The sequence below is a fragment of the Siniperca chuatsi genome, linkage group LG20, assembly GCF_020085105.1.
Source record: "Siniperca chuatsi isolate FFG_IHB_CAS linkage group LG20, ASM2008510v1, whole genome shotgun sequence".
Lineage (NCBI taxonomy): Eukaryota > Metazoa > Chordata > Actinopteri > Centrarchiformes > Sinipercidae > Siniperca > Siniperca chuatsi.
In genome coordinates, this window is record NC_058061.1 from 18,212,293 (window position 1) to 18,239,306 (window position 27,014).

Consider the following 27,014-nt stretch of genomic DNA (forward strand, 5'->3'; position numbering starts at 1 on the left):
ATAAGACTTACAGCGAGGTAAACTAGTGACTGTTGAAGAAGTCCATCGCAATACATTTATCCAGCATGTGATGTGGCATTAGCACTGCTCTTTTTTGAATGTTATACACAAGAATTGATCCGATATATTGCACAATAAACTGTCTGATTTATGTAATTGCCCAACCAGTCCTCTTAGCCTCTGACCATTTTCATTTTGTTACTTTTTTGTTTTGTTATGTGAAAACAGTGACGAGAAGTGGCTGCCAAGTTTATTATGTTTTAAATAAAACTTGCAATTTTTACCTAAAATGTTATCATGATGCGAGGCAGTCGGTTCAGTGAAATCAATACAAGAAGCCTAACCATATTTAATATAATTTCTCCTGCATTCCTGTAGTTTTCATAGTCCAAAGACATGCATGTGGGTTGGACTGCAGACCCTAAATCTCCCCTAAATATAAGTGCACATTGACACATTGATATGAGTTGTATGTATGAATAGTGGGAGTCACTCAGTGGTTGTGATATTAATGCATATGAGTTTATATGTAGATCCTGTGGTCAGAGACACCAGTGAACTGATAGCTTTTCAGGCAGAAAATAACAGCAGCAAATGGGGCCATGTCATAAAACCATTGTAAACTACATACAACACATTTAGTGTATCTAATATTTAATTCTACTATTTGTATCATGGAACTATTCAACAAGCAAAACAGTCCCTGTCTCTTCTTTCCTTGTTTTTAAACATCTGGTATGGAAAACTATCTTGCTAACTTAGTGTAGTTGCAGGTAAAATTTACAAATCTTACATTACAACTTTAAATTACACTGTGAAACTTAGCACACACGGATAATTGAATACAAGGTAAAAGAGCACCACCTCACTAGCATTACTCAGACTTAATTAACTTAACAACAATTACACAAAAGTACTTCAGCAGCACATTCACTTTCGATGGCTGACCACAGGCCTTTTCCTGTTCCTCATAGCACAGGTGCAACAGTGAGCAGCAGCACCACCAGCACCACACCTCCACGTCCTCCTCCTCCTCTGTCAACGACGTCTCCTCCATGTCCACCGACCCGACCCTGACCGACACCGACAGCAGCCTGGAGATGGCCGGCCCCGCCGCTGTTGCTGCCGCTGCTTCTACAGCCACCGGCCCCCTGGGCTGCTGCAGATGACTATCACCTCCTCCAGGTCCTGGGCTGGGCCTCGCCCCCTGGTCACATCCAAGACCACTTGCCTGACACTGGCTCCTGGCCCCGCCCCCTGCATTTGCCTCCCCCCACCTCCTCTCTGTGCTTGTCTTCAGTAGTGTAGCGATTAGCCAGCTAGCTGTTTTAGAAATATTTTGATTTCTGAAAGGACAGATCTTTTGTCTTTTTTTATTACAGTTAGTCTTTTTTAAAAATTAGGATTTCTTTTCATTTGAGTTCTAGCTGTAATTTATTGTGGCATTTCTTAATTTTTCAGAAACCTAAGATGATGATAAGAGAATTTTTATGATTTCACTATGTTCCGGTTTGTATTAACCGACAGTGAGAATTTAAAGAAATATCTGTAAAATGTTTTAATGTGATCTATTTTTTTCTGTTGAAAGTCATTTGTTTCACCTGTAAGCTACTGCTTTTACAATTTGCCATATAAATGTAGATTGAGTTTGTACAGATTTTATGGTAGTTGTAGTTTTATCTTCAATACAAGTTTGCAGTGAGCCATTGAAACATAATTGAATTGACAAATGTATCGTCTTAGTACTCCCCTTATCTGTTTTATCTCACATAATATGGATATTGGTTTAAGCGCATACGACATATCCATTTATTTGAACTGAGATCATGTAGATTTACTTGTAAAAAAAAGTTTTTCTTGTGAGTCACTACTACTTCCTCCATTGTAAAATTTTAACAAAAGCTTTCTAATTTACTCATTCTTCACTTCCTGTTCAGACGTGATAGGATTTCAAAATGATTTTCACTCACTATGTGATTCATTTTACCTTCTACATTTAAGCTAAGGGATTCATAATGGCACAGTTAGGACTGTCTTCTGTATTTTTAAGTGCTTTAAAGTACCTCTTCCTCTTGTCTGCAACAGGCTGTGTGACATGGAACTGGAGTGGTGGTATTGCTTTGGAGGACTGGATGCACAGAGCTCTTTCACATTCTCCACTGGCTTGCTTTGACAGCGAGGTATTGCTAACAATTCAGGACTTGAGAATGTTTTTTTGTCGTGCTTTGGGAGATTCTTTCGAAATGTAGAGTTGTGCGAAGTTGTAAAATCGGTGACGGTGTATGTAGAATGTGCTTCAGTCAAGTAGGGAATTGTGATATTGAGAACGCATATGAACGTGTTGATATTGGGTGTCTTGGAGGGATAGTGATTCTGCAGCCTGGTGGAACAGTGTGAAAAGATGTCTGCTTCTTACTACCAGATCCTGCTATTAATAATGTACTTTTGGAAATTTGGAAATTTGAAAGTGATTTTTCTAAAAGTTGGCCAAACACTTGTTTGTACCAGACTTGCCTGCAATTGTGAATGAAACTCAAATAAACTAAAACTTAGCATGTTAAACAGCAGCACAAACAACTAGAGTCAAAAGAAACAAATTATTCTTACGGTATGCAATAATTAGTATTTTTGATTGTTTTTGATTTTGCTTTGAAAGGAAAAGTGCCTGTTGTTTGTCATTCATTCCTAAGAACCTGGGAGGAAGTGTATTCATTACATGTAGGTTTTTATGGCGTCTGGATAACAACAGTAGTTTCCATATCAAACCAATAATGTATGATGGGGTTGTAGTTCTCACAAATGTATTGTATATTTTTGTACTTGTTTTGATTTTGACCCTTGAGCGGGAGACGAGATGTGATGTCTTTGCAGGGTAAGGTGATGGCGTATACGTTGAGATGCTTAAGCATGTGTTTGAGTCATTTCAGAAGAAAAGGCAGTTTTATCAAGGTCTTTCATCAAAGTAAAAATAAGCGTTTCTTTACAGTGACAGCAACCGAAAAATAGGTTAATAACAGTTTTTTTTTTTGGCTTTTCTTTGAGTACTAATTTAATGTGATGATTGTAAGACAGACGAGTGAACAGGATAGACATGTTCTAAAATTCAACTATTGGATCGAACTAAACGAGTGAACTCTGCGACTGCATGGTTGTCAGTATTTTGTGGTGATTTTGGATACTCTTTCCTGTTGGAAGGCAGGTTGATACTTTTAGTTACGAAGACATATCTAAGAGGCAGAGCCAAGCAACGACAGTGTTTCTGGCTAAGTAGCTTTTTAAGTTTAAAATTATGTAACGCTCGGGGTACTAACTGAAAAAAATGCTCTTACCATAGTTACTCAAGTTTACACGAGCCATATTAGCTTAAAGCTATCCAGGCAAGTTGTGTAAATGTTTGTTGACCTTTGACGATCATGAATATCATGGTTATAAATTAATAAAACAAAGGAGTCTGTGCTATTTCAATGAACATTTTTTGCTCAAGCTAATGAGGTTTCCTGCGGCACATTCTGCCTGATAGAAATGTTTGCATAACTAAACTTCCTATCTACAAGAGGCAGAGTTAGGATGTATTGTATTGTCCAAACGTGTAACACAGCACTGCCTGTCTCTTGGTCTAAGGACGTTTTTCTAGAAAGCTCAAAACAAAGTTGCAAGAAAGATGGTCTTTGTACTGTAGCTCTGTGCTGTGCTCTACTTACTCAGCATGTTATTGTCTGCCAAATATGTAAGGCTAAACAGACGTTACCATTTATTTAACGGCATGTCTCAAATACTGCTGCATTATGGCTTCTTCTCTGTTTCAAGTTCTGGACTTACACCAGCTATTCGTAAATCCATTACTAAGTGTGTGTGTGTGTGTGTGTGTGCCCTAGTTATTAGTAACAACTAGCTAGTTTCTAACTAGAGATTTAGTATATTGGGTTGCACCATTACAACTTAAGGAATGTCTTAGCGAGTAGAAACCTTAGCAAAGGGTAAATTGGTTGTCAGATTAAAATCAATTAATTATGTAAAATGGAATTCACTGTAGCATCACAAGCTGTTACATAACTTCCAAAAATGACAGGCCAAACGATATATTAAACTTAACTGCCGGTCCTTTGGATTTCAGAATTAGTAGTATCCATACAGTTTAGAATAAGTAAGAAATATGTCATTACACTATTACGCTCAATTTTATTTGGTCATTCAATCTACCATTATCTACCATAATATGTTGTAATTTGAGGTATTTTGTGTTATTTTTGTAGAATTTATCATCATTATTAACAGCATTTTATGGTCAGCGTGTCGAGCATATTACAGAATGTCTCTTACTCTTCAGTCTAAACGGGTAATATATTAGCAAGCAAATGTTAGCTTTGTTACTGAGCTATGCAACAGTTAACATTTAATATATTGACAAGCAAATGTTAGCCTTGTTACTGAGCTACACAACAGTTAACATTTAATATATTGGCAAGCTAATGTTAGCTTTGTCACTGAACTACACAAAAGTTAACATTTAATATATTGGCAAGCAAATGTTAGCCTTGTTACTGAACTACACAACAGTTAACATTTAATATATTGGCAAGCTAATGTTAGCTTTGTCACTGAACTACACAACAGTTAACATTTAATATATTGGCAAGCTAATGTTAGCTTTGTCACTGAACTACGCAACAGTTAACATTTGATATATTAGCAAGCTAATGTTAGCTTTGTCAGTTAGGTACACAACAGTTAATAGTTAATATATTAGCAAGATAACCTTAGCTTTGTCAGTTAGTTAAGCAACAGTTAAAGCTGGCAGTTGCTGGTTGTAAATATTTTCTAATCTCTATGTAAGAACTAGTTTATTTGGTGCAATCCATTTTAGTTTTGTGATACATAAATCTCCACTTTGTAAACACTTACGTTACAACTAGGCTAAATTTGAACTTACGAACAGCTGGTGCCAGTGGCTCCTGCTCTCTTTGCAGTCACCAGAATTTAAAAGCAAAGGTTTGGTAAAGAGTGAGCAACAGTTTGCTAGTAAAGGGCAGTAACAGCAACTGCAGAGCCAGATTAGTACAGTACAAATCTAAATTCACTCTGCCATCAGTTATTGTAAATTGGCAAAACTTAAATTGTCCAGTAGTAAATGTGCAGGAGTATTTTGACAAACAAGTAAAAACTAGGTCTTAAGCAGTGTCACATCTGTAAGAAGGCAGCAATAGCAGGGAGAAAATCAGTGGTTTGTATCCATTTGTCATATTAGCCCATTTGTCATATTATCTAATCTATCAGAAAAAACACTTTGTTGTCTAAAGTGCTCTTAATTTTCTTAGCCCAACATTAGGGGCTTTAATTGGAGTATTTTTTTTTCTTCTTCTTAGGTTGTTGTTGCTTTTTATAATTACTGCATCTCTCCAAACAATGTCATTTTGATTTAAGTCAGCTTTGATGAACTACCTCACGCTGAATTTCTGCCAGTTCTTGCATATACTTAGTCACCTGCAGAATTAGCTATCGAAGACGTGTGAATAACAGATTCCATTATTTATTTATTTGAAAGTGTACTATTTGTCGGTTTCAACAGACTTCTAGTTTTGTACATTATGTATACTTCACTTAGAAGTAAGAGAATTGTTATATGTATTTTTTTTTTTTGTTCTTTTTGTTTTTGTGTTTTGTTTTTTGTTTTTAAACTAAATGTGCAATACCTTCAGCAAACTGTGCTAGTAGTATGTGATGGGCCTAGCCTTTGTTAACTGTCTCCTGAAGGTAAAGAAAATGTTTGGTACTGTCAATCCATGTTTTCCTTTTTTATGAATAAGAGCAATTTTTATTTCTGTGACTTGTTTATAGTCATGATGTTACGTAATTAGTCTTACCCACCAAACAAATCTGTCGGCCATGGTTTTGACGCAGAGACAGGAAGTGCTTTGAGTCACAACATGGCTAGTAGATTTTGATTTGGAATGTGGTAAAGACAATAATGTTAATAAACACAAAAAAGATGAGTAAATACCTACAAGAAATCATTATATGTATGGTGCTGGTTTGTAATGTTTGCTAGTGAATCCAGCCATGCAAGTAGTTTTAAGAATTCCTGGATCTGCGCGTCCCAAAAACCGCAACCAACGAAGAAGTGCACTACTAGAATACATGCACTGGGATCTGATGATGCCGCCTCTTAAAAAAAAAACAAAAAAAACAAAAAAAAAAAACATGTACTGCAAATAAAAGAAATACACTTTGATTTATGGTTGTATGTCTTCTTCTTTCCTGTAGTAACAAGACACCAGACCTTGCATACAGCACAATCCAGCACAGTAAAGTTGCATGTTGGTGGCACCAGTAATATCAGGTGATTCATTAATTTAAAGGCTCCACTTTTGATTTGACAGAAGGGGCCTTTGTGATGTCTTTAATGGTATGAGTTTTTGTGTACACCTTCTTATGCAAGATGAAGTCAGCATTACAAGCTGTGACCCATTTCAGAGGCTGGATTAACTCATGAAGGCGTTTCTTTGAAAGGCGCTGAAGGCGTGGCTGAAACCCACACCTCCTCCAGCCTCGCAGAAACCAAAACTAATGATGCTCCTCATAAACTCATAAGGTCAAATGTGTTAAATTTTTAAAAATAAAGACCAGGATACTGCCCTTAACAGCTGACAAAGTGTTAAATACTAGTGTGAAGCAACAAGACATTTCACTTCAACACATGATGGATGACAGACAGTGTATCAGGTTATTGGTAAATATAAATATAGCTACACGAACAGTAGAGTTCATTGCTTAATTCAGTTATTCACACCCTGCAGTGGCTTTTTGCTAGTCCAGTTTAAAGGATAAGGGTGGTGATCGATATTTGTCTTATTTTTTTTCTACAAATCCCACGAAAAGACAAACCAGCATTGAATTCATTCAAGCATTGTCTGTAGCCAAAGCCTGAAATAACTTATTGCTCTGTGCCATAGAGCCCCATTGTTGTGTAAAAACACATCAAAGAGACACACTGTTGCACTGGGTGACATGTTCCTTCATTAAAATGAACATTGGCACTGTAGTTTAGCACCAAATGTGTATTAGTCCACCGCTGAAAATAGTCCCTACCACATGCATTTACTCCTATTTGAGTAACTTTTTCTAAAAACTACCGTGCCCAGCTGTTTTAAGAAATTACTTAGTCTTTTAAAAAAATTAAATTGTATATTTGTGACCCAGTTTTAATGATTTATGTTTTTAGTAAGAACAAATGGGCTAGGGGATGAGTGCTGAATACAAATACTTGGTCAGTACAAATGTACACATATTTCCAGATGAAGCAATTGACCATTGTGACAATGTATTTTGAGATATTGTGGGCTGTACTGGTAGAGTCCAGTATTTAGGGGAAAAACTGACATTATTTAGATCTGATACTACAAGAACTCAGGTTCACTAAAGTCTTACAGATGATCTTTGTCACCTTTATTCCCATACATGTCCATTCATTACAATAGTGGAAATCCATAATAAATAAGCACCATAGATGATCAGCAGAGCAATAAGAAACATTTAGCCTTAGTCATGAGACATACATAAAGGGAAGTAAATGTCACTGTTGGAATCAGAGAACCTGCAATAGATTTATACCATCATATTGTGAACTGTGGTAGTGGTAGTCAAAAAGCCTTAAAGGACAATTACCTTGTAAACCTGTGGAATTAAAGAGCGTAATGTAAAAACATTGGCTTTATGTTTCTTTATAAAACATAAAAAAAGAGTCACATTGTCTAACCAAAAGCACACTTTCACTTGTAATTATACTGTTTGTCGGGCCCTTAAAGAAACAAGTCCCATGACGCATCCCATAATACATCACATGTCCAGCATTACCAAGAGCTGAAGTCAAAGTAAGACGATTGGGATCAAAATGTGGGTTGCAGAACTGGATGAACTGAACACCAATGATTATACATTTTTTCCCCCCCTCTGGTAGTCGTTTACATTTTTTTCATAGGGCTGGTTTCATCAACAACACATTACATTCACTACAAGGATGCATTCTTAATTCAGAACTTCCATTCAATTCACAATTCACTTTCACAAGAATTGGCACCTTCTAGGGAGATCAAGTTATTCCTCTTCAGCAGTTTGTTGCCATATGAAAAAAACAACAAAAAAAAAACAACCAACAATGCAGCCACTGTGTGTACTATACGCGAATATATGCACTACATCTCTGGACAAGCAAGCAACACTACATTTTTCCTATTTAAAAACACTTCCCTGAAGGCACAACCAGGAAATTCCATTGTTTCTTTGAGGGCAGTGTTCAGCTTCATGTGCCAAAATCAACATGGCTTCCAGGCAGGCCAATCTGATCTTTAGTGAGCGAACAGCTGAGGCGGTCCAGCTTTGGTATTTACTGTGTACTGTAAATGGCCTTCACCTACTGAGCCACATGTCCTGTGTCCTAGGCAGCATGCGCTAAGTTGTAAATGCTTGAATAATTGTTCTGTTGTATTATCTGTACATTAAAGGTATATTGACATCTGCGAAGATCGGAGTGAACCGAAGACTGAGGCTTTGCCATCAAATGGAAACCATGTAGATGGTGATGAGAGGCACTGAAAGGGCCTGAGGAAAAGGAAAGTACAGAGGCAGCTATTGCAGAGGTTCCACCTATTACTGCTTCAGGTTTGCTCCAAAAGTAACTGTTTGGAAAATCAAAAAAGAAAAATTTTAGAAAAGTTTTCTAAACCTGCTTTTGTGTTACGATATACACATTTGTTTCTACAGTAAAACATCCAGAAAAAAATGTCTTCAGTACAAATACAGGATAGGAGGATAAATGCAAGTGGAGGAACGTCTGCTAATGTTACCACTGTACAGTTTAACAGTCAGTTCACTCAGATTACAAAAAAAAAATACATATTTTCTAGATTACCCCTAGTGTTTTCTAGCCAAATAATTTTTGGTTTTATTGGTTTTGAGATATCCCTCTATGAGATTTCGGCCAGAGACCTAACAAAATCGAGGTGATTTGAATTTTGTTTCTGGTGCCCATAGCATTAAAAACTACATTTAAAAAAAAAAAAAAAAAAAAAAAAAAAAGATTTGGAATTCTGCAACATCTCCTTTCAGAAAAAGTAAACCTGTTACTCTGGAAAATTTCACAGAACTCTTTCGTAACTTCAAAACCTGGCCCAATAAAAAGCAATTTGCATAGCTAGCTACCACTACAGGCAAGTAAGAAAATATGTTTTTTTTTTTATTTGGTTGAACTGACCCTACAGTTAAAGGAATAGCTTGACATTTTGGGAAATACTTTTATTTGCCGAGAGTTAGATGAGAAGATTGGTACCACTCTTATATCTGTAGGATAAGATATAGCAAGCAGTCGGTTAGCCTAGCTTAAGATATGATAGAAACCAATTGGAAGAGTTAGCCTAGCGCTGCCCAAAATAAAATAAAAAATCTGCTAAATATAAAGCTAAAGCCAGGAGCAGGTTAGCTTAGCCTGGCATAAAGACCAGAACTCCCGTAAAAACCACAGCTTGTAGTTTTTACACTTTGTTTTGTAAGAATTATGCAAACAAAATATAACATGTTAATTAGTTAGCTTTGGAGATGTTGGTAAGCATATTTTTTTTTTACTTTGATGTCAGCGCTAGGCTAACCCTTTCACCCTGTTTTCTGTCTCTAAGTTAAGCTAGGCTAACTGGCTGCTAGCTGTAGCTTCATATGTATCCTACAGACATGAGAGTAGTATCAAACTTCTCATCTAACTCTTGGCAAGAAAGCAAATAAGTGTATTTCCCAAAATGTTGCACAATTCCTTAAAGATAAATATCAGATAAAGACAAATATCAGCTGTCTGCATTCAACATTAACGTCTCTAATGAGTCTTTCAGTTGCAGCGTGAAATCCATTCACGCAATGTAAAGTAGTGGTTGAAGAAGTCAGTGCTCTCCAGTATAGAGAATGTCAGAGAAATTACATTATGTTCTACCAGTCACAAGCAGGCACCTGAACTGTTAAAATACTGCCTTCACAAGACAAACCCTGGACTTATTGTCCAGTGTAATCAGAACAGCGCTGTCCTCTTATCTTAACGTTCCATTTCAAGCATGCGTAAGAAAGTCAAAACCACTCGGTGCTCTGTGGAGATGATTCTGACAAGGACCACATAGTCAGTCCCAATTTGATATTTGCGTCCTTCAGAATTTCCTCTGTCATCTCCATATTTCCTTTGAGTTTGTCCTGAATGTACACAAATATGGCCGGTTCCTTTATCATTTTATTCTTCTTCTGAAGGAACGCCCTGATGCACCGAGGAGGACGTGAGCCCTTGAAAACACCCAACCCCCGAAATATAAACCCTGACAGTTTTGGCCACAGACAGATGGGTGGCTTTGCCGTATCAAATGTCACTAGTCCTTGCACCCAGGGCCAGATCTCCCAGTGTGGAAAAGAAATCCTCCATCTCCTTCTCCAGAAGCCGGTTGCGGTTCTCTGCATCCTCCCGTGCCCGCTCGGAGTTTCGTAGTTTGATCTCCAGCATGCGTTGCTTCTTCCTTTCCTGCTCCATCTCTTGTTCCAAACGCTCCATCTGCGCACACAGAGCAGCACTGGACTCCTCCAGTCTGAGGGGAGGCAGCACATCACAGACAGAAAGCAAAGGTCATTGACATTCACCTTTACTCTTTGGTTACATTACGAAATGCTTTGGCGGTATTAGGACAAAACTTAAAGCTGCATTAGGCCCATTTTTTTTTTACATAGAAATGCAACCATCTTAAAGGGCCGGTTCACCCAAAACATTCTCTCACTTACCGTTATTGGCATCTAATCATTGTTAGATCGTTTTGGTTATGTTTACTGTGGTTTTGAGATATCTGAATAGAAATTCTTTTGGGAAGCTCACAGCATTGAAACATTACATAAAAAAAAAATCAAAAGTGTCTTTGTACAGTTTTCATTGGAACTACTCTCTACCTTAAAACAATCGCTGTTTACATTGAGGTTTGTATATTATCTAGAGCAAAGGGTGTATATCTATATCTATATCTGCTAGCAAGCATATGGCAGAAGATCTGGCAATATCTGTCCGTGATGATATCATAAAAATTGAAACCATTATGTCACCAAGTTTGGCAGCTTTTTAAGATTTTTATTTTGTTGGCATTTTCGCCTTTATTTGATACTTAGGGATCATGGGGAAAGAGAGCGAGAGGAGGATGACCTGCAATTAAGGCCCCTTGCAAAATCGAACTGGGGAAATTGTGGTTACATGGTACCACTCTGGTTCCAAACTGGAGACCCCAAAATGAGCAAAAGTTAAATTTGACTCTTTTATTTACTAGACACTGAGAACCATAAGAAAATCTACACACATGACAAAGTTTGGAACCCACAGACTTACTTTTGGATCCTGGACTCGTATGCAGTCTTCTGTTTCCTCAACTCGTCCTTCAGTCCTTCCACCAGACTGCTCAGTGTTACATTTGTCCCGTCTCCATCCTCGGACATGATAATGGATGGCACCACGGCCGCCATGGCCATGTTTCCATTCTCGCTGCAGGCTGCGCTGCTACTGCACAGCTCCATGGCCTCACAACTGTCCTGCTCAGAGCTCGGGTCTGTCGTCATCCCTCCGTCCCTTCCTCTGTCAATCTCCCTTTGGCTCTCCATCCACTCCCCTTTTTCCCCACTTTCGCCCCCTACTCCACAGTTCTGGCTCGCTGAGGGCTCACTTCCCGAGTCAGGGCCGGAGATTTCGCAGGAGGAAGTGGACCAAGGTGTGCTGACTACACTTGGAACGCTCCCCATGCTAGAAGAAGAGGTGACGTTGTCGTAGGTGGACAGTCTCTGTGAGGAGCCGGTGGAGTCGCGATCACGGGCAGACCGCTCACCTGATGACGTGCGCCGGTGTCCCCTCAAGGAGGACAAACCGTTCATGAGCCAGTTACCTCCACCACCACCTCCCCCACCAGATGATACACTAGTGATATCCGCCACGGAGCTGCCGCTGCTGCTTTGCTTGGCTTGCGGCTGGGAACGAGGCGCCGAGGAGCTTTTGAAAGTGTATTTCCAGGAAGGAACGGCCTTGGCTTGTTTACTGGGGCTGACCACCATCTCTCCTTTCCCCGATGGAGACCCCAGTTTCTGTCCAGGGTTCAGGTTAGGGGTCTGGGTGGGAGTGACAGCTGCACACAGTTTGGCATCCAGAGATGAGGCGCTGCTGTGCAGCTCTTGGTCGGGGTTAGAGACTGGGCAGCTCTGGAGGTCTTCCTCTGAGATCCAGGCTCCCAGGCTGCGATGCTGGAGCTGATGCCCCTGGACGGGGAGCTCTGTTTGGGGTACAATGGGTCCCTCCTGGCCACTCCCTGAGTACAAACGGTTGTGTTCCCTAATGAGGATTGTCATCAGGTGCTGGACCAGAGAGGTGCCTATGGATCACAGTCAGACAGGATATCATTAATGTACAGTGGAATTATTTCAGTTTTCGTCCTGCACATACAGCAAGTTGTGTGGCATTTTTAATGGACTATCCAGTTAGTTTGCAGTGACTTTTACCATGAATTCAGTCATTACGTCAGTGAGCATCGTCCATACCTTCCATGATAGTGACTGGGTCCTCCATCTTGGGTCGAAGGATATTTGGTCCAAATACTGTGGCGAGGTTCTGGACACTCATCTTGTTCTCAGTACAGTGGGACTGGACCTCATCAAGGAATCTAAGGAGAAATAACAAAGTTAAAAACTATATTAGAAACAGACGTCATTTTTGAAAACTGATTACTTACTTGCATATGTACTTGAGGAGATTGTAGTTAGGTAGAGGTAGAGTGCTAACTTGATTTCCAAGCTCCTGTACACCCTGATAAAAAACAGATTGAACAATTGTTAGACACACACACATACATGAACACACACACAGAGGGTATACTGCACATACCTCTTCCTCATCTTTGGCCAAAAGCTGTGCACAGGTTAGAAAGTCTTCATATTTGGAGAAGGGAATGACTGGTTCAGGCAGCTCTCGCAGGTACAACTTTAGCAAGGATGCCACCGTGTGGATGTCTGTATTACTGCAAGAGAATACAGGAGGAAAAAAAAGTTGTCTACTGGATGCTCCATCATTTAATTCTGAAAACGCTCCAAGCGACACTCCCCTCTGTGTACCTGTCAAACAGAGGCTTGTCTCCGCAGTCGAAGGCCTCCTGCAGCTCTTTGACCAGGTTGGCCTGTCCTGGCATCCGAAAGAGACCCTCCTCGTCCAAACCCCTCTCCCTGATGAAGTCCACACACTGCTCCACCAGCAGGGGGGCCAGCCGGGGGCCAAACTTCTTCTCGTACTGCACTGTGTCCTCTAAACGCTGACCAAATATCCCTGGGGACGGATGGAGGAAACATACTTGTTTGCACTGTAGGTCCATCAGATTGTTCATTCATGCATCCACTGAAAGCACTGGGTTCTCGTTTCACAGTGTTATATTATTATGGAATCAGTAACAAATGCATGTGAGAGCATTTTAATGTTGTAGTTCATCAATGTGGAGCCAATTTGAGATACTTTGTATACTACTGGGTAAATTAGTAATAAAGCACTGCACCTTATCATATAAGCATATCATGTTTTTTATGTAAAAAGGTGAAAAACTTTAGGTGTCAAATAAATGTAGTGGACTAAAAAGGACAATATTTAAAAGTAGCATAAAATGGAAATACTCAGGTACAAAATGTATGTAGTTACATTCCCCCACTGGTAAACAGTATATCAGAGACACTCCCCTTCATAAATAAGTCATTTTTAAAAGTAGTGAAAAACGACGGTGTAGCTAAATGGCAGCACCGCTTAATGGCTAAACGTGGCTAATGGATCGCTGTTGACTGTTACCTGTTGACTGGCTGCAGCAGTCGCAGCTGGCCGACAGCTCGCAGTAATCATAGTAATTCACCGAACAGGAGCTGCACAGCAGAGAGCGTTTCTCGTACATCCCAAACCCACATTTCACCAAGTTCATCCATTCCGGTTCAGGCATTTGACTCCGCTGGTAGATGAGTCCTACATTTACAGACTCCTGAACGAAAACGACGGATCAGTTGAGACAAACGGCAGCAGACGGGGGTCAGTGAGCTGTGACCGCAGTGCTGCTGTTAACGACGGGTCTATAAGTTGGCGACAGATCTATTCTGGACCAGGAGCCGAGAGACAGACACCCCGACCCCGTGAATCTGAGAGGGAGGCTGGACATGTGAGCCAGCAGGAGGTAACCCAGCGGATAACTGATTACCACCACCCTTCACATGTGAATGTTACTGATTTTCATGCTTCTCTCCACCTCTGAGAGAAAATGTATTACATGTGTGAACAGGGATGTAGCTACAGGGTAGGATTCAGGGGGCCCCACCTTCCTTGTCCCCCACCTCCCTCCAAATGAACTCACCACAATTTATTTGCATTTTTATCAGATTTTAAGTAAACCATTTTTTCAAAATTAGAATTGCATAAAAGAACACTATACAGTATTTACAAAATTCAAGCTGCATTAACCAAATTATGGCCACCTTTGTTTGGATTAGGAAATAGAGTCGCAACTTGGGAAACAGGAAATCTGAAATGCTTCAGAACAGCAGGACGTGTTGTTAAACAACCCTGTAGGCTTTTGAAAGATTGCTGGATATTTATTTTTCAAAATTGGAGCTTAGCTCTGTGAATGTAATGGTAATACATGAGAGGTACAAACTAGGGCTACGACTAACCATACAGTAAATGTGCCATAATACCAAAACAGTTAGTTAAATGAGGCTAAAAAACAAAGTATGGCTACAGAGTTGGATGATAATTCTTAGGTTCAGCAGTGTAATAGTCATTTGATTCAGTGTTAATACAAAAAATATGAAGTCAGTATTAAACACGAGGACCTCAAATGGCATTTTAGGGATCGTCTCTCATCTTGGAGTTCTGTTTCTCTATTAATCGATAAACTGACCAACAGAAAATCACTCGATGACAACTTTTTTTTTTTAGAACTGCAAATTTCTAATTAAAAATACCATATGAAATACAATATGAAAATTGACTGAAAACGGAAATTGGCAGAATTTCCGATTCTACTTTATTGATCAAAACTAACGATGAAATGCTAATCATCACTAGTTGTAGCTCTAGTAGTTGGTGCACCTGCCAACAGAGCTTAAACCTGGCTGATTAAAAATGAAGTTTAAAATGAGACCAGTGAAGTCATACGCTATATCATTGGTGTGTTATTCTACATTTATCCCCCTATTAATATACCTCCTTTGTAACCCAACACCATGCTGTTCAGCTGCTCCTTATGTCCCAGTTCACATCCACGCAGGCCTGGTTGTATTTCTGGCCTCCTGTCAAGTACACTAGTTAGACAGCCAAACCAAAGCAGACAGGGTGAGAATTAACCACAGGCTCAGTGCTGCATGGAGAGGACAAATAGACTTTTTAGGAGTAAAGGAAACTCATCTTGACTGGATTAAAGTTCACAGGCTAAACTGCATCTAGTACATTTGTTCTCTGCTGATCCTTGTACTTTATTACTCGCCACAGTAAGAAGCAGCCTGTCCTCTATTTTTGAATTTAAACCAACGGTGAACTGGTATAGATTGACAGCAAACTCTTGATCACATTTCCCAAGTCAGGTACAGTAGTTTGACACCAGGAATAGAGACATCAGGGTGAGAATTAACTGCAGTCATCCATTCTGTCTGTGTTTTTAAAAGTGATCATGTTTCAGTTCAGAGGTTTGGTTTTACCTCCTCCAAACGGCGCCCAGATGACCCGCCTTATGGCCTTGACCCAGTCATCCATGTCCGTCTGGGAGTTTGCCATGAGCAAGAAGGATTCATGGCTGATCGGTGCCCGGTCCTTCTCTCCTGTTCCACCTGTAGGGACAAATGAGGGGAAAAAAGAAGACAAAAAGTAGGGGTGAGTACATGGGAGATTACCAATATTTATTTTTTCTCCAGAACACTGGAATTTTTCATAGAACTAATCCAGCGGTATGTTGATTAGTAGACATGCTGTATATTGTCGTTTTTCCATACATCATGTCTCAACTGCTTGAACCACTTCCCAAATTCCCTAGTTCCTAATTTTTACTACAAGCTATACAGCAAGCTTCAGTGTCAGGTACCTATATTAATTACGTTTCTTTCAGGCTTTCACCTTATTGGAAGGGCGGTGTATTTACACCCTCTAGCAGGTTTTGACTGTGGCAGCTTATTTGGGTTTCAGCCAGCATGCAGATATTGAACTGGGCTGTCCCGGCTGGTGCCCACAGACCTTGAGCCAGCAGGTATTTTTCACAAAAAGACAGTAGAAAAAGTAGTAAAACACACTATAAAAAGGCAGTGCAGAGGGGAGAACAATAGATTTGTCCTGTGACTTTTAAAATACGGTACTAACAAGTCGATTTTCAAGTCGGGACATAAAAAAATAATCAAAGACAACATCCCAGGTCAGTCATGAGGAAAATTATAAGCAGTTTTAGTGGGTATGGATGCTTTTGCTTTACATTACATTTAAGACAGCTCAGTATGTATGTTAATGTTTATGGCATGTCTAAGTGTAACAAGCAGACTTTGTGATAACGCATACCGATAAACAGGTATTTTATGCTTAAAGTGTGTGTTTAGTTTTTTTTTTGTTGGCATAATGGAAAGAATGGCATTAGTGTCAGGAGGCGTCGAGCTCTGTGCTGTTAAGCCGTACTTGTGTTTTTAATGCAGTTTACTACTTTGCTTAATGGTGGTTAACCTAACAGACATACTGGCAACAGTGTTTTCGTGAATGTGGACAGTCAAAATTGCGTTAGCAAGATAATGATTTCAAAATAAAGTTGTGAATCTTGCATAAAGATCATATAGGTGTAACAGCCCCACACAATATTTAAATTAATTCACAAATTGATGACTGTATTTCATCCAACAATGCTGAAAATTGCTTTTAATGTATGTACAGTGGTGTGAAAAAGTGCTTGCCCCCTTCCTGATTTTATTTCTTTTGCATGTTTGTCATACTTAAATGTTTCAGATCAAACAAATTTTGATATTATTCAAAGATAACACAAGTAAACACATAATGCAGTTTTTAAATGAAGGTTGTTATTAAGGGAAAACAAAACCCAAACCTACATAGCCCTGTGTGAAATAGTGATTGCCCCCTAAACCTAATAACTGGTTGGGCCACCCTTAGCAGCAACAACTGCAATCAAGCGTTTGCAATAACTTGCAATGAGTCTTTCACAGCGCTGTGGAGGAATTTTGGCCCACTCATCTTTGCAGAATTGTTGTAATTCAGCCACATTGGAGGGTTTGAGCATGAACTGCCTTTTTAAGGTCATGCCACAGCATCTCTATAGGATTCAGGACTTTGACTAGACCACTCCAAAGTCTTCATTTTGTTCTTCTTCAGCCATTCAGAGGTGGACTTGCTGGTGTGTGTTGGATCATTGTCCTGCTGCAGAACCCAAGTTTGCTTCAGCTTGAGGTCACGAACAGATGGCCAGACATTCTCCTTCAGGAGTTTTTGTTAGACAGCAGAATTCATGGTTCCATTTATCACAGCAAGTCTTCCAGGTCCTGAAGCAGCAAAACAGCCCCAGACCATCACACTACCACCACCATATTTTACTGTTGGTATGATGTTCTTTTTCTGAAATGCGGTGTTACTTTTACGCCATATGTAATGGGGCACACACCTTCCAAAAAGTTCAACTTTTGCCTCGTCAGTCCACAGAGTATTTTCCCAAAAGTCTTGGGAATCATCAAGATGTTTTCTGGCAAAAATGAGACGAGCCTTAATGTTCTTTTTGCTCAGCAGTGGTTTTCGTCTTGGAACTCTGCCATGCAGGCCATTTTTGCACATTCTCGTTCTTATGGTGGAGTCATGAACACTGACCTTAACTGAGGCAAGTGAGGCCTGCAGTTCTTTGAATGTTGTTGTGGGGTCTTTTGTGACCTCTTGGATGAGTCATCGCTGCGCTCTTGGGGTAATTTTGGCCAGCCGGCCACTCCTGGGAAGGTTTACCACTATTCCATGTTTTCGCCATTTGTGGATAATGGCTCTCACTGTGGTTCGCTGGAGTCCCAAAGCTTTAGAAATGGCTTTATAACCTTTTCCAGACTGATAAATCTCAATGACTTTCTTTCCTCATTTGTTCCTGAATTTCTTTGGATCTCGGCATGAGGTCTAGCTTTTGAAGATCTTTTGGTCTACTTCACTTTGTCAGGCAGGTCCTATTTAAGTGATTTCTTGATTGAGAACAGGTGTGGCAGTAATCAGGCCTGGGTGTGGCTAGAGAAATTGAACTCAGGTGTGATAAACCACAGTTAAGTTATGTTTTAACAGGTGGGGCAATCACTTTTTCACACAGGGCCATGTAGGTTTGGATTTTGTTTTCCCTTTATAATAACAACCTTCATTTAAAAACTGCATTTTGTGTTTACTTGTGTTATCTTTGACTAATATTTAAATTTGTTTGATGATCTGAAACATTTAAGTGTGACAAAAAAAAAAAAAAGAAATCAGGAAGGGGGCAAACACTTTTTCAACCCACTGTATGTATGTATTATAAATGCTTTTAAGGCCCGCCCAGTTAGTTGTGTCTGGGATTGACACCAGGCTAAAATGTGCTATAAAGGTTTCTCACCACTAGATAGCACAATTCTCCTGTTATGCATTCTCTGTGTTTGTACTCAACACCCCTGTCCTATAATAATAATGGCACTAGTTCACATTTCATTTAAGGAATTTAGTTGGCTGACACTGTGTGCCACAGAAGCTTTTAGTGAGTGCAGAAGTAGAATGAGCCTCATTTGACCTCATAGGTGTGCAGAGCCTATGAAACAAAATATTTCAGTGACACTAGAATTATAATGCATAATGACTTTTGTTAGGTTGAGATAAGAATGCTGGGCATCTTTGCTTTGTCTTTTACAACAGCAACATAGCGTGAAACATGATCAACTGCTACATTAAAACCACCGTATGCAGCGAATATATCTTATTATCTTGACCTCATCACCTTTATGTATATACTATTTTCTTCTTCTACACATTTAAATAGTATGGAGAATATGTCATCTGTTTCCGGTTTGTCTGAGCCATTAGTGTTGGATGGGGTTGTTGCCACAGTCACTGTTGTCACAGTCATTTAGCTGTGAGGAGGGAATCCAAATATAAACAGTGGTGCCATAAAGCTAAGTGCCATTGTCACCCAGCTTTGCAAATTCACACTATCATGATGAACAACACACTGTGGTCTGTCTTCAGATGTGCTCCATAGTGAACTGAGGATTTAGCATTATTTGATATTTTGCCCTCATTAATGCATACATACAGTTGGTGTATGAATATTAATGAGTAATAAAGAGTGCTTCAATTTACCCTCAGGAAAAGAGGCCAATTAAAAATGTAGAGAGGAGCCTTGCCACATCCAATACTCCCCCTTCAATGAATCATGCCCTGATAAGACACACACAGAGCCACTTAAAATCGATCCCAAGATAGCCGACAGATACCAAAACTATTGGAACATCCAAGCCTGGAAGGATGAGGAGTACAAAGATCCCTTTTGGAGCCAATTAAGATAACACCCACTGCAGGGTTTAAGGAGACACACGCTAAACTGAGTTTTCCTCTCAAAGTCTCAGTGATCAATTTGATTTCCACGTGGCGATTGTTAGACAGAGATTGACATTTGAGCTTGCGAGACAGTTAAATGTTTACAGTGTGTATGCAGAAAGCTTTTGCCTTTTGAGTGTCTGACATTTAAGAACCGAAGCTATAATTCTTCACAATTATAGCTTCGGTTCTTAAATGTCAGACTGCTCGCAGACGCTGTTGAATGGGAGATGAGGACAGGAAAGAAGGCAGGAAAGAGAACAGGTAATTTTTATACTGCTGAAATCCTTTCATGAAGCAAGCTTCTTAAACTGTCAATATGGATAGACATACCTGTACTGAGCATGAGAAGATACTCAGGTGATGTAATGCACCTTTGAACATGAACATGGTCAGTCTGGGTAATTTTCACCTCTTTCTGTTTTCAATTAGCTGCTTTGAATGGTTGTCAACCTTGTTATTTTAACAAAGATGAAGCAATTATTTTGTTAGCATTTAACAGTCATGAAGTTTTGATATCATTTGTTGGGCAAGTTACTTGAAAAATGTAATTAATTACTCAACAGCAAAAGTAATTAATTACATTACTTGTTACATAACTTTTGCTAGCAGCAAGCTTACCTTTTGAAGGTGTTTACTGACCATCTAGTTAACAGCTAGCTTAACGTTAGCCCTGCTGACTGCACGCAGCACTCCAGTAGTCCTGTACTCACAAGCTGCACCCTCCAGCTCTGAACAAAACCAGATGATTCCTGAGTGTAGGTTTACCAATGACTAACGTTAGCAAGCCAGCTAAAAACACACAACATGTACAGTAAATTAACAAACTTTAGAGGAACCAGGAGGCTCATTTTGTGTTACCGAGAGGTGCAGTCCTCCTGCTGCCTATAGACTTTTGGGAAGTTATGCAACTTTAAGAAACTATTGAGAATTGTGTGCAGTGCAGCCTGGTTGCTAGCGCCAAGCTAATGTCCCAGTCTGCTGAGTGAAAAAGCCACTTCAAAAATAATGAATGGACACATACATTTCCAAATTAGGCCTTAGCTAATGCTTTTTCCACAGCAACTTGCTAGTATAGGAAGGAATAGTTTAGCATAGTTGGGAAATATGCTTATTTGCTTTCTTGCCAAGAGTTAGATGAGAAGACCAATGCCCCCTCCTATCTGTATGGTAAATATGCAGCTACAGCCAGACCGTTAGCTTAGTTTAACATGAAGACTGGAAGCAGTGTGAAACAGCTAACCTAGCTTGGCCTGGCCAAGAAATAGTCCAGCACATAACCCCCCCTAAAACCACGACTTGTCATTGTCACTTTTTGAACAGAATTTATCAATGAGATAACATGTACCGTGTGAGCTACACGTGCTAGTAGGATAACTTGTTTACCTTTGGAGGAGCCAGGCTAGCTGCTTCCCCATTTCCAGTCCCTACGCTAAGATGAGCTAATTGTCTCATGGCTGTACTTTCCTATCTAGTGCACCGACATAATGATCTTTTCATCTAACTCTCGGCACATTTCAAAATGTACAGTTGATTTAGAGAGTCCTCAAGCATTTGCTGAAGTATTCATGCTGGTGTCAGCCATGCAGAAAGCTGTGACCACTCAGCAACTATGCTGTGTCTCTAACCACTCTTCTGGCCTAGCAAACAGTCTTGCAGTTTATACACCGTTTGGTGTGTTTGTGTGTGCTGTCCCTCAGGCTATGTCCTCTATTAATAATGTGACTGAGGATTGGGCGCTATGGGGTTGGGGATTAACTTTATATGACCTCTGTGCTGCTTATTATTGGTATTATTTATGAGAGAGAGAGACAGACAGAGAGAGACGGAACGAGTTAGCGAACAAGTGAATGAGTGAGAGAGACAGAGCAACAGAAAGAGACAAGCAGAAAATTGTGCATTTGAAGACACACAAATACTGAGGACCAATCAGTGCAGCCAATAGCATTATAGCTTACAGCACAGGTTCCACTACCTGAGACTTACCTACTATCCTATGGTATGCAGTCACTTATAACTACATGATGATGTACCCATACGTGTTCACCCTCATGCTTGGTCAGCTCTTCTTTTGTGTGTCTGAGAGAATTCATATGTTGTTGCTACTTTGTGTTGCCAGTTAATAGACAGCCAACATTTCAGGATTTTGGCTCAGCATGTTGAACCCATGAACCCATCATGATTGTCGGATACACACCATCTTGTCTAATGATCACATCAGTAACACTTACTCAAGCTCACAAGTCACTATGTCACTACTGTGCAAGGAACAATAAGAAAGAGTAGGAAATCATAACAAATACCTATGAGAAACAATGAAAAATACACATGCAATATTGGCCAGACTAAACACACTCATGGATAACCTCCCAGTGAGTGCAGGAATACTAAACCACAAACAAAGACACATTACCATCTGGCCTTATAGCCACTTTTCAGAGCTAACCTCAAGTTTTTTATCCAGCATCCACTGCTGTGGACACATCAAGCTCCCACAGAACAGTAGACACCGAACGATAGTCATACTCTATCAGTTAACTGTGTGCAGCTGACCCGTCAATCATGCAGCTACAGTAACTGCCAAGAAAAGTAGATATTAGCTGCTTAAAACTATTCTGAAAGTCACCGGATGATATTAATTAGCATATCAAGATGCTTCCTGCCATGCTAATTAGATACCAAGATCAAAGCAAAATGGTGAAGGAGAGGTAGACAAGTTGCAAGACATATTTAAAAAAAAAGAAGAAAGAATACACCTTAACTTAAGTAAATTGTCAGATAGAAATTATTCAACCGAATGCTTAACTTTTCTTTATGTTGTGCTATAATTCATCCACTTTTGCATCAAATATTTTGCAGAAGTAGGTGAGTTACTTGCAAAACTCATTTTGCAGCAAACATGTGCACATAAAGTCCCTCTGCTGTCTATCTGTCTTGCTGATCCAAAGACATTTTTAAAACAAATGATCCTCTAAGAGTAGATTTTGTTTGTGTAATAATCTCAATATATGATGTATCTTGCAAATAAGCATTAGCTAATAGGGCAGGAACAGGAGTCAGTACCTTTTTACTACTATGCAAAAAAAGAAGATAAGACATAAATAAGAGCTTGTTCTAAACATACTGTATATCTGAGCTTTCATCAGTCTCAAAAGCGCTCCACTACACTGGTTAAAAATCTCCAGCATCTGTTTCCCGTTACCTTGGAGATGTTGTTTCTTCAGTCTGTCCGGCTTGCAGCAGACCGGCCCCATGTCTGAGTGAGCGGCGCAGGCTGGAGCTGCAACTGGCTCTGGCCTAAAGCTGCAGCATGAAGCCGCTTCTCTGCCACCACTAAGTCCGTTTGGAAGCAGATCAGTACGCAGGTAGCACCGACGGCTAGAACCTGCCAGTGAGGCATGCTCGATGCCAGCGCAAACAAAACCCGTCAAACGAGTCCCACTTCTTGCCCTTCACTCATTTATTCTGTCCATTCATTCACTCTTTTCTTCCTGTTTCTTTCATTCAGCAGTGTGGGCAGCAGGTCCGTTCCCTCAGCCCCCCTGGGGAGAAGCAAATCCCTGAGGAGGAGTGTAACAAGGCTCTCTCTCTCTGTCCTCCCCTCTCTCTCTGAGTGTGTGTGTGCAGTAGCAGGGAGATGGGCTGTCCTCCAATCTTTGCCAAACAAACGTGTATACACACACAGCGGGAAAACAGACAATGCCAATCAATCTCTGTGAGATATAGGCCGTACAGACTTCGGATTCTTCCTTAAGTCAGACTTGGTCCAGGATCATACTGAACTGTATGAATGTAATATTCTGTGCAAAATCGGTTTTGCCACTTTCTATCACTGATTCAACCTGTAACTAGTTTGTGAAAACCTTTCCATTTGCTGTTCGAAATACATTTGACAAGGTAAAATCCTGCGGTTCACAGGAAGTGTGAGTGTGGCTCTGTCTATTTCGTGAAAATGCCACTTAAGCTAATAGAGTACAAGCATGCAGTTGATGATTAAAGACAAGTGTACTCTCCAGGCGCCATAGCTTCATCTAAACTGAACTGAACAAGCACATAGACATAACTTTCTAAATATTAACCAAGCAGGAGCTGCTGGTTGTAATTGGTTACAATGAAAACATACTGTAGACTTAGTTACTCTTAACAAATTTAATAATACAACATGTATAATAGATTTTGGCAGACAAAGAAATACTGTATGTTCCACCCATAAATATTTTATCAGTCTAAGTTTCAAGAAAAGCCACGACAGTCGTGCCTTCTCTGTTTGACTGACAGGTAATCTCAGGGAAGTTGCCAAACACAGCAATGATCACTTAGCAACAAAGACGGAGACCTTGACCTTTAAAATACATATATTAAGCATATCTTATGTAGTTATCTGCATTCTTCTTCATACTGTAAAGAGAATATTACTGAGTTCAATATGTACACAGTGTCCTTAACAATCTTGGAATTTTCTGTATTTACAGTACTGTGTGTTTATTATCCCACTAACCCATATTTAGACTGAAAGGTTGGTACCTATGGGTGGTTAAAGCATGACTGTCAGTGTTTGTGTATACACTGCTTTAGACATTTAGTCTAACATCAGCCAGGAGAAACCAGTTTCTTCACCCACAGTTACAAAACGTCAAGCAGAAAGTAGTGCAGCTACAAGACAAGCTGCGTTTTGGAAAAGGGATGATTTTTATGTATCTTGACCATAAAACCCATTTCGACATGTTGATGTACAAAGGCACTCACATAATGAACTCGCTTATTTTAGATGTTTTATAAATCAAGAGGGTCTTAAGGTAAATTCGACATGGATGATTGCCAACAAAACAACGCTTAACGTTGACGAAATGGCAATCTATTGTAAGGTACAGACAGAAAGGAGAGAGAGAGAGCGCCAAAAACAGCTGTTTCTACGCGCCGCCTCCTGCTTCTCTGTTTGGGTAGTGGAACAACATGACATGACAGGCTGAGGGATAACAGAGCAGGAGGGTTTCCTTCTACCTCATACAAATCACCGTGTCTTAAATACGGAACAAAAGTGCGTCCCGTATCAGTTCTTATACTTTTAGTTTCCAATTACGAGGCGATTGAGTATTTTACAGGATGGTTGGTAACCCTAGTTGACACGTGTGATCCAGAAAGGCCTCTTGGTGAATGTGGGAGTCACTAACTGCAGAGTTTAAGGCAGGCTGAGGGAAATTGGTTACACCAAGAAAATAGTTTAGTTAGTTTAGTTAGTTACACCAAGTAATAGTTTGATATTTTGCCAAGAGTTAGATGAGAAGCTTGATACCACTCTCATGTCTGTACGCTAATTAGCGATTAAACAGGAAACAGGGAGAAACAGCTAACCGCAGCTTACATTTCAGTTAGTGTATGAATTAAACAAATGGGATATAACGTGTTAATAAGTAAAATTTAGAGGTGGTGGTAGGCAGATTTGTTTTAACTTTGGACAGAGCCAGGCTCTTCTCCCTGCTTCCAGTCTTTGTGCTAAACTAAGCTAATAGCATGCTGGCTAGCTCTAGCTTCATATTTACCGTACAGACGTGAGAGTGGTATCAATCCGCTCATCTAACTCTCAGCAAGAAAGCAAATAAGTGTATCTCCCGAAAATGTTGAACCATGTTCTTTAACAGAAGGGTTAATTCATGATATCTAACAAGAGAATGTCAGTGTGACATTTTCCTAACCTCCCTGTTTGTCCCTATATGCATCTTGCAATGCTTTTTGACGGCCACTTATCAAAACGTGGCTAAAAATCCGACCCAGTGAGGATTAACATAATGGCCAACATATACAGTTGTGTTAATGTTACAGAGGTCAGAGGGTAAAGGTAACAGTAACCGTGTGGACTCTGAACTCGGATGTGGGTTCGTTGTTGCTTCTTGGTAAAATGGTATTTCTGAGACACTGAAAAATCCTGTGTGTTTGTGCATTCATAGACTGGGTGCAAGTATGTGGGCTTAGCTCGTCCACAATAATGAATTAGCAGAAGCTGTCACGTTTGCACAGGCACAAGTGTGTTATGTGTATGTGTGCTGTTTTCCAGATGGCTTAATTGCTTTGCACTACCACAACAGAGGGCTTATAGCCTCGAGTCAGCCGTTAAATACAAAGAATATTTTAAAATATCCAGTTATTTGCCCATTTCCTTCATGCCTACGGGCTTTGAGACGAGCTCAGTTCAGACTCAGGCACACGATTATTGAATCGGCTTTGTTTGTGTGCACTGCTCGCTCCGTCTCGAACACATACAGTTGAAAAACCATAGTGGGAGTCCAATTTTTAATTGCATGCATGCTTAACTACTGCTATTATTTCACTGAAATGCCAAGAGGAAATTACAACGGGTAGCGGGTTGAGTTTTGTGTTTCTTTTGCTTCCACTGATTAACATTCAAGAAAGAACCGACTGCCAGGATAACTGTATTGTGGTGAATGTGTCTATGCAGGATAAATGTACACATGGAGAGTTTTATACTGGCTATGACCCTGAGATTGGGTGCCAAAAAGACATTTGTACTGAATGATGATTTCACATTTTTTTCAACCCTTGAAAACATTCAGTCGCTGCTTATTTTTGAGAAGTTAGGATGCTTTTCTTTCCAATGATGTCATGAGTCAGTATATGAGAAAGCTTCTATAAACATAGACATGGCCTACATGTAAAGCCTTGGATAAAGAAGTGCACTGAAGACATTTAACAGCCAGCACACACTCTCACAGCATTAAACAGTGTGTGTGTGTGTGTGTGTGTGTGTGTGTGTGTGTCAGGGGTTCAGCATCTTGTAGCTATCTGTCTTGTATCTACCTTTTCCAACAGGGCTGGGTAATCCATATCTCCACAATAAACATGACCAAAGGATTTACCCTGTGGCTGGACACACACAACGCACACACACAAACACGCACACTGTCTAACAAAAACAAAGTCCATCAGTCAATGACATGACCCAGATGAACAGCCAAGGTCCCTGGGCTCCTTTGAAGGACAAGGCTACTATTACAGTGGACAAAGGAGGGCTGAAAGAACCCAGCAGCTCTGACCTCAAAATGAGGGTTTATCAGTGTGTTATCAGTCTAAAATGTGTGGTTTTCTACCATTTGTATGGTAGCAAAGGCCAAGCTACTGCTCATAACCCCCTGTTGCAGGCATATACGGTGTGCTACACACAAAATGGTAAGCCTTTCTAGTGGAGAAATTTGATTCTGAGTCCTCCTGGCAAGAACCTAATATTGATGGTCAAAATAGCATTATCTTGCCAAAAAACACCCAAAGTGTCTTGCCCAGGGACACTACGACATGTGGACAGGATGAAGTGGGGATCAAATTGCCAATCCTTATGTATAAAGACTCATCAAAGAACCCTTAAGAAACACTCTTCTGC

At 40.0% G+C, this 27,014-nt stretch overlaps 2 protein-coding genes across 6 annotated transcripts in view; one reads left to right on the forward strand and one right to left on the reverse strand.

Annotated features, from left to right (window-relative positions):
- The window catches only part of mapk8b (mitogen-activated protein kinase 8b), a 33,617-nt gene extending 27,388 nt beyond the window's left edge, over positions 1–6,229 (forward strand). For both annotated transcript variants that reach the window (XM_044178256.1, XM_044178255.1), the window contains exon 12: positions 975–6,229. In XM_044178256.1, the coding sequence (XP_044034191.1) occupies positions 975–991 (17 nt within the window). In that variant the 3' untranslated portion in view covers positions 992–6,229. The remainder of the gene's footprint in view (positions 1–974) is intronic.
- A 1,192-nt stretch (positions 6,230–7,421) lies between these two features.
- Positions 7,422–27,014, reverse strand: part of si:dkey-191m6.4 (rho GTPase-activating protein 22) — a 34,599-nt gene continuing 15,006 nt past the window's right edge. Inside the window, exons 1-8 of one of the 4 annotated variants that reach the window (XM_044178252.1) lie at positions 22,827–23,235; positions 15,754–15,882; positions 13,147–13,354; positions 12,920–13,052; positions 12,768–12,841; positions 12,577–12,698; positions 11,384–12,410; positions 7,422–10,604 (exon numbers count right to left, since the gene is read on the reverse strand). In XM_044178252.1, the coding sequence (XP_044034187.1) occupies positions 10,382–10,604; positions 11,384–12,410; positions 12,577–12,698; positions 12,768–12,841; positions 12,920–13,052; positions 13,147–13,354; positions 15,754–15,882; positions 22,827–22,878 (1,968 nt within the window). In that variant the 5' untranslated portion in view covers positions 22,879–23,235 and the 3' untranslated portion in view covers positions 7,422–10,381. Of the gene's footprint in view, positions 10,605–11,383; positions 12,411–12,576; positions 12,699–12,767; positions 13,053–13,146; positions 13,355–13,861; positions 15,727–15,753; positions 15,883–22,826; positions 23,236–27,014 lie in introns of those variants that run through there. The other 3 variants (XM_044178251.1, XM_044178253.1, XM_044178250.1) reach the window with 3 other exon arrangements.